The following is a 12,436-nucleotide window of genomic DNA, read 5'->3' as shown; positions in this document are numbered from 1 at the left end:
AGAGCTGACTGGCCCGAGTACAGGGGCAAAAATCAGATCGCGTGGAGGAGGGAAGGCTAAAGAGAGGAGGTTGCTGCTTTCCTGCATTCTGCCTCAGGGTCTTACTGCCCACCCTCTTCTGTTTTCGGTTGCTGTGTTTGCTCAAACGCAACAAAGAGCAGGGAAATCCCTTCCCTCCTGGCAAGCAGAGGGGAAAGGAATGGATCACGTCCTTCCTTCTAATTCCTTCTTAGTCACACTGCACGCAGGCTCCGGCCCACCCGGCTCAGGTTCCATCGGCTAGGAGCGCAGCCGACAGCCACCACCTCCTCCTCTCCGTGCTCTGGTGCTGCTGCTGCTGCGTCCAGCATTCTAGGGACTCGCAGGCAGCCGGAAAACATGCAGGTGGGAGAGAGAGAGAAAGAGGGTTGGCATGGGTGGGTGGGGGGAAACTTTTGCCTTCCTTTCCTCCCTCCCGTTAAACCCCTCTCCTGCATTGTTAGCCAGCTGCTTCTCTGCACACCCCTCTCGTTCTCCTTGCCCCTTCTTTGTTTTTCCTTCCCTCCCCACTTAAAACGTGGTTACAAAGCACGGATCCACATGGATCCTCAGGATCTTTGCATTGGGTCACCCCAAATTCACCATCAGATCACATAGCATGTCCATGGCTACAACCTGCACCAAAAAAATCATGCACCCACTGTTGCCTGGGGCCACAGTGGTGCAAAAACGTGGTTACAAAGCACAGATCCACATGGATTCTCAGGATTTTTGCATTGGGCTACTCCAAACTCACCGTCAAATCACATGTCTGTGGCCACAGCATGAAGCACAAAAATGATACATCCACTGTTTCATCCAGAATTTTTTTTTCTTGTTTTCCACCTCTAAAAACTATGTGCGTGTTATGGTCAGGTGCGTGTTATCGAGCGAAAAATACGGTACATAATTTAATCTGAACTGCTTGCTGGAAGGTCAGAGTGGAATTTCTTGTCTTACGAAGCTACTTATTTCTCCCATCAGTCACTGGAGGATCGGAAGGACCACCCAAATGAGCAACACTGGCCGGACATGCAGCCAGTTATCTGGCAAAATGAGGAGAGGAGGCGGAGCAAGCAAATCAGAAAAGAATATTTCAAGGTATGTTGTTCCTTTATGGTGGCAAATTTGATGCTTAATCTGATTAGCGGCCTGAGTATCTCTACAAAAATTAAGGTTTATTATATAAAAAAAGGAAAGCCTAGGTTAAGGTATCACCCTGGCCATACCTTTTGGCAAGGGACAACTGAAATGGAATTTCCCCCCTCAACAGCATGTTGTTGTTGAATGACAGCTCAAGGTGTCAAATACTAGTTGGTTTTGTGCATTATTTCATGTTGCATGTTTAGCCTATGAGGGTTGCTTTACCGTGAATTAGTGTTTTCCTAGCTTTTCTGTTTTAAGTCAGTAAGCATTTGGAGGATATACAAGGAAAATATCTGTTGTGTCTAGCTGTACTTGCAGACTGAGGTCAAAAGCCTAGATCCACTGAGACCCTTGATTTCCTTACTGAATAAAATGAAAATAAAGAGCAATTTTGCATGGTTGTTACAGGAAGTGCTGAAAAGCACTTTATGTAGCTAAGTGCTGTGTGATTGACATTACTTTGTACAAATTGAGTATGCTGGAAGAAAATCCATTCAGTGAACAAAAATTCTTCCCCTAGACTCCATCTTCTCACTTGAAATTTGGTATAATTTAAAGAGATTGCAACTCTTCACACAAAGTGTTCCTAAATAGCCAATTTCTCACATGCACACAATCTAAATACAAAAACTACTCCTTTTAAAAACAGCTGAAGTTCAGTGTTACTTCAGTGTCAACTTCCATCTTAGTCCATTCAAAGCATATAACCAAAGCCTAATTTGACTTATTTGAACCTCAGACAGTGGTTGATATCAAACTCTCTTTTTTAAAAGTTGATGCAAATTATGGAAGAGAAGAAGAAGAGAAGAGGCTGAAAGCGTGCAAAAAGAGTTTGAGCAGGATTATGCTCTAGGGTCTAGTGATTTCAGTATTGCACTGCAAGAAAATGCTCTTGCTACATCGGAAAGGCTATAGCTTTGCCTGCCTCCTCACATCCTTCCTCTCCCAGCAATCTAGTAACTTTTCTGTGCATATTTGCAAGGCTGTTATAATTATCAGCAAATCTTCTCTATAAATGTGCCTAGTCCTTTTCAGGAAGTATCCAATATTTGCTGTTTGTACTAACCTGCAACCACATCCATGTCTATGTCTTTAATTACTTCCATTACAAAATGAGGCATAGCAATGACATTAGCTGTTGGAGCAATGCCTTGCCTTTTATTTTATTTTTTTTAATAAAATTTTTATTGGCTTTTCAGCCTTTTATACTGGACTAGGTATTTTAGAATGTCTGCTTAACCATACTCTTCAGCTGTATTCCCATATTGGTACGAGACTCCAAGCACCTGTCTTTCTTCCATGCTATCTAAAATAAATAAAATTTATACTGATGGCAGGATGGGGAAAATTACTTCTGCTGTTAAGATTTCCCAAATCTTTCAACTTGCTGGCATTTCCCTTTGACTTTGTGTTGAACTCTAGAACCAGAAACACAGCTTAAATTTGAAAGTAAGAGTTCACCACCAGAGGGCACTGCCTGCTTTCTGAGGATAGAAGTCTTTCCCTTGGAACCCAGTGGGCATAACTGAGGTTTCTGTGCGAAGCTTCAAGTTGGATTGAAATATAGAATGTCTTCCATTATGAAGCTGACTTTGTCAGATGTTTCACTCATGACGCTTAAAAATTCCGGGATGTACAGTAAGACAAGCGCAATACAGTGTCACACTTCAAAGCAAACTATATTTTAAATCGGTATTTGATTGATATTTGTGGTTAAAATGGTCACATAGCTGCTTCAGAATTCTCCCTCTCCCCAATCCATGCAGCTTCGAAGTTAGGTTCTAAAAAGGGGTGTGTGACCACCATGACAAGGCCTTACAGGCCACCACCGCTTTTGCCACTGCTGCAAGGCCTTGCAGGCTGCCTCCACTACTGCCATCACCACCACAAGGCCTTGCAGGCCGCCACTGCTTCTGCCCCCCCCCAACATTGTTGATTCTGCCATCCTCAGGCTGCTGCCGCTTGTGTCTCCTAGCAGGCCTGCTGGCAGTTTGACAGTCTCAGATTATTTGTATGCACTATTATTTGTATGCACTATGACTCATTGCCATACTGTTGGGATACATTTTGGCTTTCCTGCTGTTGAAAGTCACCATGAGGTGATTGATAATATCATCAGTTATCAGTTTAAGACCTTTAAGTAGTAGCAGTTTCCATTTATATATCATGATGTTGATATATCACAATATTGAAAATATTAGGGATAATGGGAGTTGTAGTCCAGCAACACCTGGAAGACCACAAGTTCCCCACCAAACCCTTAAACAGTTTTGTTCCGGAAATAGTAATTTTACAGAAAGGCAGTTGCTAAACTAGCTTCCTCAAAATCCAGTTTTGAGTACATCGTGGAGAAGAAACACATACCATGCTGGGCTTTATAAAAGACATTTGCAATATGGAAGGAAGTAAAATATATGTCCTTCAGTTTCTTTTTGCTTAGAACATGTAATATGTTTTGTTGTACTTGAAGATTTAAGCTGGGGATCATTAACCCGTGGGCAGGATTCAGCCCACTCAAACACAAGAATTGTCAGTTGCCACCCTAAAATGCCCATGAGACTTTTGACATTGTGGACAGCATGAAAAGGCATGAACTGTGGCCACAGGTCCAGAAGGCAGCAGCACAGCTAAGGAGTGGATTCTGGCAACATAACATAAATGATATGGTATAAATAGCTGTTTAAAACAAACTGTTTGCCTTTCAGTACAAGTCTTCCCGGAAGAGTTCAAGTGGCAATGAAAATGATGAGGTGAGTTAGCACTGTGACAAGAAGCCAACTACATAAGGAATTGGAACTTGTGCTGATCCAGTTGGCTGTAACGTTACTTTAGGCTCATGTACAAAACTTCTGAACCTCTGGGAAGCCGATGCTGCTTGTAAAGGTGGAATTCATCCTGTCCAGTGTAGGGTACCTTGATGCTTTGTTTCCATGGTGTCTGTCAACATGAGCCTCTAAAGTGTTGAGGCTCAGTTCCTTGAACTTCGCATGGAGTTTAGGGTCTCCCCCACTTTTTCCCCTTATTGCTTCTCTCATTGTCACTGCCATCTCCACTAAGTGATTAACAGTGGCAGTGCATGCTGGTAATGTTAATTTTTTTAGGTGCTGCTCTGTATTAGGCGGCAAATGGGGTAAGGTGCACACTTTTCATTTCTAGCAGTTTTTATTTGAATCAGCTTTGTTGTTTTGAAAGAGGGGGTATTCTGGAATGCAGGGACCAGTGGGATCTTTGGTTTTCTCAAAACCTTGATTTTAAAAAAATAAATTCTGTGACAAAGTGGTTTTAAAAGGGGGTAAAAAGGAGAGGAAAGCAAGGCAACCAAACACATGCGCTGCAGGAATTGTTTTGCTTCGGGTCTTTGACTGAAATGTTAACTCAAATTGGGCAAAATGTGATGAAATGGGAAAATGTGATGAACCCAGTCATTGCCTGAATGCAGAAGTGTCCAGGTCATAGTTTCTACTTAGAAGTTCACTGGCAGAATTCCTAGTGCAGCTGAATCATGTGTGTGTGTGTGTGTCCCAACTCCCCACTCCCCTCTGTCTTTATACTGTTGAAGCTTCCCAAATAACACCTAGTTTTTAATCACTTAAGAAGTTTTTTCACCAGATATGCTGTGTTCTTCAACTTAAGGGGGTTGGTGGATGCCTCAGGGGCAAACTCCAGTGGGAATTTAGAAAGATTAAGAAACCAGGTATCATTTTTTTAAAAAGCTCATACAAAAAAAGCTCATACAGACTTCTATATCTGACCATTTAATGACAGTTAATAGCTTTAATGTAGATGTTGACCACACTCCCCAGTGAATACTAGGGCTTCCCATTGTTAGCTTTGTGCTTAGTTCTTTGCTTTCTCCAGCTGGCCATGGCATCCAGTTTGAACTCTCCAGCAGACAGTTTCCTGAGTTCAGCGCCATAAATGCAGTATTAAAAATGGCACACTGTTCCGCTTGCAGAAGGACCAAGGTTCAGAAACTTCCCAAATCCTTCATTGTGAAACTGCTGAGCAGCCATGTCTTAGTTGTTGCATACACATGTTCAATCATACATCTATGTGTAAGAATACTTGTATATCATACATGTTCATAATCATGCAATTTTTTATTTAAAAACATATCTTTCATTTTATAATTCCATCTTTTTGGTTTCTTTTTAGCAAGACAGTGATAATACTAATGTGTCCCCACAGTCTCCTGTGTCATCTGAGGTACAAGTCTGTTTGTGTCAGTGTGTTTTTCACTACCTGTTAACACCGCTGCATGGAACTCACATGAAATATGCCGTTCTTTTCTAAATTAGAGAATACTGTACAAAGACAGTTCTTCTGAAGAATTATCTGGAGTATATTATACAGTAGCTATAATGTATGACAGAAAAGTAAGCTTCTAACTGCTTAAGGTATATCCCATTTTCATGACCAAAAAATAATAATTATTGAATGAATTATTGATGAATTCATGTTTTAAGTGTTGCTTGTGTTCCAAAGAAAAGATTCTCCTGTATAAGCCCAGTTCATTTCCTTGGGGCTTCCCCTGGCGACAGCCAATGTTTGTTATGCATGCAGAGAAGAGAGAAAGGAGTGAGCAATCTTGGTGTAGCATCTCCCCAAATACAGTATTATAATTGAGCTAAATTTAAAAAAAAATAAAACATTTCCCCCTTTCTGTCAAGGAAGACTATGTACTTGCCACATGAAAACAATCTTCTGTGTGACTTTAGTTATGTTTTGGGGCCTTCTGACATCCCCCTTCTCCCCCCACCCCTAGGATTATGAAAGGGCCGATGGCAATTCTCATGGTCCTTTTGGACTGAAGCCCAGATCAGGTAGGCACCATTCCACACATACTGAACATCTAAGGGATGCATGGAAAATAGGTTATTTTGGAGGTGGCAAAAGGATAGAATTGCTCTTATCAGTCTTGCTGTGGGTTTCTTAGAAGCTGGGATATATAATTCATATATTTTCACATATGCTGAAATTGCATGAGAAGTCCTTCACAAACTGCTGTAGGAGAATCAAATAGTCACATTAGAAGGTGATTTTTCAGCAGAGAATCATACAGAGGTGGTTAGGGAGGATGTGAATAGTCATATGCAGATTGAACAAAACTAGCAAAGGTTATTTGGTTGTATGTAGCTCAGTTGACCCATTAAAATTAGTTGCTGTGGCTTGATGTCCCTGAGTCTGCTTTTAAGCCTGACTTAGTTGGGCACCACCCTGAACCAAAGCAGCCCCCCCAAAAAAAATTATACACTGGGACCTCTGGGTGAGTGGATGGGGAGGGGGGCTAGATGTGAGTTGAGCCTTGGTGTTGCAGAGCCCTTGCTTTGCAATCTCCTCCTTCACTAATAAAATGGCTCCCAGGCAGACATATTTCCAAGCCCCACTGTGAGATCTTGGAGAGCTATTTTTGAAGTAGCTAGTCCTGGGCCAGATGGAGTAATGATCTCTCTTGGGACAAAGTAGTTTATATGCTTGTTTGAGCCCAAGTCAGAATCCATTTACACAACTGGAATTGTATATGCTTCACCACACTGTCAGCAATATGCTTGATTTCTGTTGATTTGCATAAATCCAGAGTATTCTTCATCCAGGTATCCAACAGAAAGTTTTTTTCTGATTCAAGTCATCAAGTGGTACAGGAACGTTTTACTGAGATTAGTTTTAATATCAGTGGCTTTTTGTCTTGTTGGTAGTGACTCTTGTGAACAGTTTAGTTAAGGAAACAAAACCTCCTCAGATTTTCCTCGTTCCATTTGCAGCTTTTGGCCGCTCTCGCCAGGACTACAGTGCCGCAGACCCCGGATTCACAATGAGGAGGAAAATGGAGCACTTAAGGGAAGAGAGAGAACAAATAAAGCAGCTGCGCAATGTAATTTTATTCTGTCTGAAATGAATTCCTTGGTTTGCAGAGTTAACGTTCATGTCATTTGAATGTGTTTAGTTAAATAATACACACAGAAAATATGAAACCTGGCTTCTTTTAAAGTGGCCTTGAAATGAGCATTATCCTTATTGTACTCTCTTATTTTCCTAGAATCTAGAGTCGCGATTGAAGGTCAGTTTGCCAGATGACATTGGAGCAGCATTAATGGATGGGGTGGTTCTGTGCCATTTAGCCAATCATATAAGACCTCGATCTGTTGCCAGTATTCATGTCCCATCACCAGCTGTGGTGAGTAAGCCATCTATTCTCAAAACAGACATGGCCATTCCCTTTTTTTACATCCCTTCACAATGCATTTATGTAAGCCTCCTTATAACCTTGTGCCTTAAGATCAGTTGCTTTAAGTGATAATTTAAGACAGATGTTTTCAACCTTTTTGAGTCCATGGCTCCCTTGACCAACTACATTCTTTCTGTGGCTCCCCTGTCGGGCTCAGGAGCCCAGTTGCACCACTCCTTGCCTGCAGAGCTGGCAGCCCTCCGAGCAGCCACTGCTGCCGTCCCTGGTCTCTGAGTTGGTGCCCCCCCTCCCGCCCCAAAGAGAGGTGCCTCCCAGAGTTTGCCTGCAGAGCTTATAGCCAGGGCTGCTGCAGTAAAAAGCTGTGCAAGCCTTTGGTAGGCAGAGATGTGAGAGGGCATCAGAGAAGGGAGGGAAGGAAAGAGGGACAGAGACCAGTGTTGCCCACAGCACCCCTGACCATCATTCAAGGTACTCCAGGGTGCTGCTGCACACTGGTTGAAGACCACTGTTTTAAGTGATCAGAGCTGCTATTGTATATTTGTAATGTAAAGCTTCAAGTTCTTTGCAAAAATATTAATAATGACAGCTGTATCTCCCTCTTAACAGCCTAAACTCAGTATGGCAAAGTGCCGAAGAAATGTTGAAAACTTCCTTGATGCTTGCAAAAAACTAGGTGTCCCACAGGTAAAAATGCTGAAATGATTTTCTGATTGACCAACCAGATCAGCTTAGCTTTTGCTAGATCTTTTGGGAAAGGGATGTTGTCATCCCTTTTCCAAAATCTGCCTTCCCAGGACTCTGACCAGTGGTCCATGTAGCTCAGTACTTACTTTACTGATTGGCAATGGCTCTCCAGGATTTCACACTGAAGTCTTCCAACCCTACCTGGAAATGCCAGAGGGTGAACCTGGGCCACTGGTCATTTTGCCTGAGACTGATAGGAATTGGGAGTCCAATATCATTTGGAGGGCCACAGGTTTCCCCATCTCACTTGAGCAAACCTCAGCAATAGTGTGGCTTTATAGGTTTGGGGGTGACGACCTGCTCAAATGATGAAGAATTTGCTGTTGATTAGTATAAGCTGGGAAAACTTATTAATAAAACAGACTCATGCAAGATACATTAGTCCAATGTTCCTCAAACGTGGGTCTCAGCTGTTGTTGGACTACAACTCCCATCATCCCTGACCACTGGTCCTGCAAGCTAGGGATGATGGGAGTTGTAGTTCAACAACTGCTGGGGGCAGGCCTTTCTTCAAAGTATGAACAATTGTGGGAGGGAGAGGAGGAATGTCTTTAACTTGTTCCAGTAGGAGGAAGGGCTGGAAGGGAAGCCTCCATGGGCTGTACCTGGGTGTGGACCAGAGGTTCCCAATCCCTGAGGAAGTAGGACATTTGAGTAAATTGCTATTCTGGAAAGTTAGGATGTCTGTGTGGGCATTAACAGCAACAAACCATACTGAAAAGTCATTTTCTTTCCTAGGAAAGACTTTGCCTGCCCCATCACATTTTGGAAGAAAGGGGCCTTGTGAAAGTTGGAGTTACTGTTCAAGCTCTTCTTGAAATACCTTCATCTAAAGCATCACAGCTTTCCTGCCTGTAACAGGACACTCAGAGAACCAACTTGTTGCCATGATGTGTGTTGATGTGGATTGATTCCAGTTCAGCTTCCTTCAGAGGAACACCCTAAGCCATCAGAAGTGATTGCAGGCCAGATATTGTACAGGTGAAACTCGAAAAATTAGAATATTGTGGAAAAGTTCATTTGTTTCAGTAATTCAACTTAAAAGGTGAAACTAATATATGAGATAGACTCATGACATGCAAAGCGAGATATGTCAAGCCTTTATTTGTTATAATTGTGATGATTATGGTGTACAGCTGATGAAAACCCCAAATTAACAATCTCAGAAATTAAATATTGTGAAAAGGTGCAGTAGCTATTCAATCCATAACACCTGCAATGGGTTCCTGAGCCTTTAAATGGTCTCTCAGTCTGGTTCAGTAGGAAGCACAATCATGGGGAAGGCTGCTGACCTGACACTTGAGACTCTCCATAAGGAGGGAAAGCCTCAAAAGGTAATTGCAGAAGAAATTGGATGTTCCCAAAGTGATGTATTGAAGCACATTAATGGAAAGTTATGTGGAAGGGAAAAGTGTGGAAGAAAAGGTGCACAAGCAGCAGGGATAACTGCAGCCTGGAGAGGATTGTCAGGAAAAGACCATTCAAATGTGTTGGGGACTTGCACAAGGAGTGGACTGAGGCTGGAGTTAGTGCATCAAGAGCCACCACACACAGACGGATCCTGGAGATGGGCTTCAAATGTCGTATTCCTCTTGTCAAGCCGCTCCTGAACAAGAAACAACGTCAGAAGCGTCTTACCTGGGCTAAAGAAAAAAAGAACTGGTCTGTTGCTCAGTGGTCCCAAGTCCTCTTTTCTGATGAGAGCAACCTTTGCATCTCATTTGGAAACCAAGGACCCAGAGTCTGGAGGAAGAATGGGGAGGCACACAATGCCAGATGCTTGAAGTCCAGTGTGAAGTTTCCACGGTCTGTGTTGATTTGGGTAGCCCTGTCATCAGCTGGTGTTGGTCCACTGTGCTTCATTAAGTCCAGGGTCAACGCAACCGTCTACCAGGAGATTTTGGAGCACTTCATGCTTCCTTCCGCAGACGAGCTTTATGGGGATACTGACTTCATTTTCCAGCAGGTCTTGGCACCTGCCCACACTGCCAAAAGTACCAAAACCTGGTTCAGTGCCCATGGGATTACTGTGCTTGATTGGCCAGCAAACTCGCCTGATCTGAACCCCATAGAGAGAGATGAGAGACATGAGGCCGAGCAATGCAGAAGAGCTGAAGGCTGCTATTGAAGCTTCCTGGTCTTCCATAACACCTCAGCAGTGCCACAGGCTGATAGCATCCATGCCACGCCGCATTGAGGCAGTAATTGATGTGAAAGGGGCCCACACCAAGTACTGAGTACATATGCATGCTTCTACTTTTCAGAGGTCCAGTATTGCTCTATTTGCAATACTTGTTTTGCTGATTTCATTTAATATTCTAATTTTCTGAGATTGTTAATTTGGGGTTTTCATCAGCTGTATGCCATAATCATCACAATTATAACAAATAAAGGCTTGACATTATCTCGCTTTGCATGTCATGAGTCTATCTCATATATTAGTTTCACCTTTTAAGTTGAATTACTGAAATAAATGAACTTTTCCAAGATATTCTAATTTTTTGAGTTTCACCTGTAGACCGCGCCTTACTTTAAACATATGTTTATGTTAAACTGACAGTTTTCCAGTATGGTAAAGAATTGTACTGCTTGCTTGCTTAATCCAGAGCTATAAGGGATTTTGAGATTATCAAAATCTCTTTTTCAAGGTAGTACACATTCTGAGTTCTCTTATTAATATTTCATTATTTCTTTTTCCTATTTTATGCTACACTGTGTTAGGCTGTCTCCTAGGTTTGCTGCACACGTTTTATAATGAACAAGAAACATAGAGCTTTGGAGATTTTTATATGGCAAAGAGTCCCAACCCGTTGCTGGTTCTTTGTCATGGATGCATTTTGAAAAATGTGCAATGCTGTCTTGCATATATTATGGTTTTAGTGTGTGCATTATGGGGCCACGCTAAAAATATAATATGCATAGCAGCTCTTAATCACATTTCCATTAAAAGAAGTCTAAAATTATTTTATGTACATTTTTTTCAACAACAAAAGAATCACTGCAGCATGGTGTGAGAAATCTGGATGATAAATCATGTGATGCATTTTTTTCCAGTTTCCAGAAGATTGTGTCCCTAATTTCTTGCACTTCTTGCTGTTGTACCATCTCCCGTATTTTAGTTGGGCGGATGATGATGATGATGTTGATATTGATGATGATGATGGCAGAATAAGATACAGTATAAAGGACAAGTTTTATGTGGGTTTTTCAGTATTCTAGGTTGGTGCCAAAATATTTTTTTTCAGTTGTACTGTAGATTGTTTACATGTGAAGTGCCTGTGATAACTCTTTTACTAGTCTTAAACTTCTTTGCAATTTCTTTGTGTCTCAATAGATGCAATGTGTATTTTTGAATATTAGGTTTTTGTAAGATTGGTAACGTAAAGTTTAAAGGACTAACATCTGAGTGTTGGATGTTCTTCAGTTTGCACAGTTTGAATTTATTAGGTTTGGTTTTCTAAAGAAAAAAAATGTAAATATGCTTTTATTTATCCTATTTAATTTGATACTTAATCATTTTTTCAATGTATTGTTGGACAATGGATGCCACTTTCTTTAAATTATTTTCATTGTCTGACACTTAACAGTGACATATGGTGTGATTTAAATGGGAGTCGTACAGAAGCTTATGAGTTAAGGATGTTGAGGTAAAACTGCCAAATAAATAAATCTCAGGTTTATATTGTGACTTGTCAGGACTTTACATCTTGCTCCTGACTTCTGTTACTACGGAGTAGTGAAACTGAGCCCTAAAGAAGCTCTATTTTGCAATATTTACAAAAGTGTTGGGCAGCTGGCTGGTTCAGGGCATTGAGCTGTTCCCTCTGCACTGTGTGGTCAGTAATCCTAAAGCTGCAAATCAGGTTTGTTTGTTTGTTTGTTTGTTTGTTTGTGTGTTTGTTTGTTTGTTTGTTTGTTTGTTTGTTTGCTTGCTTGCTTGCTTGCTTGCTTGCTTGTCAGGGGCAAGGAGAGATTCCTGTTCCCCCATGTTATTTGCTGTTCTCCCTTTCCCTCTATTTCTGTTGTAACAAAAATGTTGAGTTGGGGGAAAGAACAGCTGCTGGGCACAGGGTGAAAAGGAGGAAGGGGATTGCTACATCCTGGCAGCAGCAATGCATGGTCATGCATCATAAGGCAAGATGCTAGCTCCTCTTTTCCTGTACACCCCCCACTACCCCTTTGTACTAGAGCCACAGTTCATGCAGCAGGTCCATTATGACACCACACACCCCGGCTAGTAAGAGATTGCACCTCTTATAATCAGTCCATCTGTATCTCTACTCCCCATCATTTTAGAAGCTATTCTGTGCCCTATTTACAGGCCTTGGAGACAAATCCATC

The 12,436-nt window shown here is 41.8% G+C and overlaps 1 protein-coding gene across 4 annotated transcripts in view; it reads left to right on the top strand.

The window, feature by feature from the left end:
- LRCH2 (leucine rich repeats and calponin homology domain containing 2) overlaps positions 1–9,393 on the top strand; it is a 60,033-nt gene extending 50,640 nt beyond the window's left edge. For 2 of the 4 annotated variants that reach the window (XM_053373376.1, XM_053373378.1), the window contains 8 exons: positions 1,003–1,119; positions 3,870–3,914; positions 5,320–5,370; positions 5,930–5,987; positions 6,927–7,036; positions 7,202–7,339; positions 7,958–8,035; positions 8,834–9,393. In XM_053373376.1, the coding sequence (XP_053229351.1) occupies positions 1,003–1,119; positions 3,870–3,914; positions 5,320–5,370; positions 5,930–5,987; positions 6,927–7,036; positions 7,202–7,339; positions 7,958–8,035; positions 8,834–8,953 (717 nt within the window). In that variant the 3' untranslated portion in view covers positions 8,954–9,393. The remainder of the gene's footprint in view (positions 1–1,002; positions 1,120–3,869; positions 3,915–5,319; positions 5,371–5,929; positions 5,988–6,926; positions 7,037–7,201; positions 7,340–7,957; positions 8,036–8,833) is intronic. The other 2 variants (XM_053373377.1, XM_053373379.1) reach the window with 1 other exon arrangement.
- The last annotated feature ends 3,043 nt before the right edge of the window (positions 9,394–12,436 follow it).

Source organism: Podarcis raffonei, chromosome Z (genome assembly GCF_027172205.1).
Source record: "Podarcis raffonei isolate rPodRaf1 chromosome Z, rPodRaf1.pri, whole genome shotgun sequence".
Taxonomy (NCBI): domain Eukaryota; kingdom Metazoa; phylum Chordata; class Lepidosauria; order Squamata; family Lacertidae; genus Podarcis; species Podarcis raffonei.
This window is presented reverse-complemented; position numbering and strand designations above follow the sequence as displayed.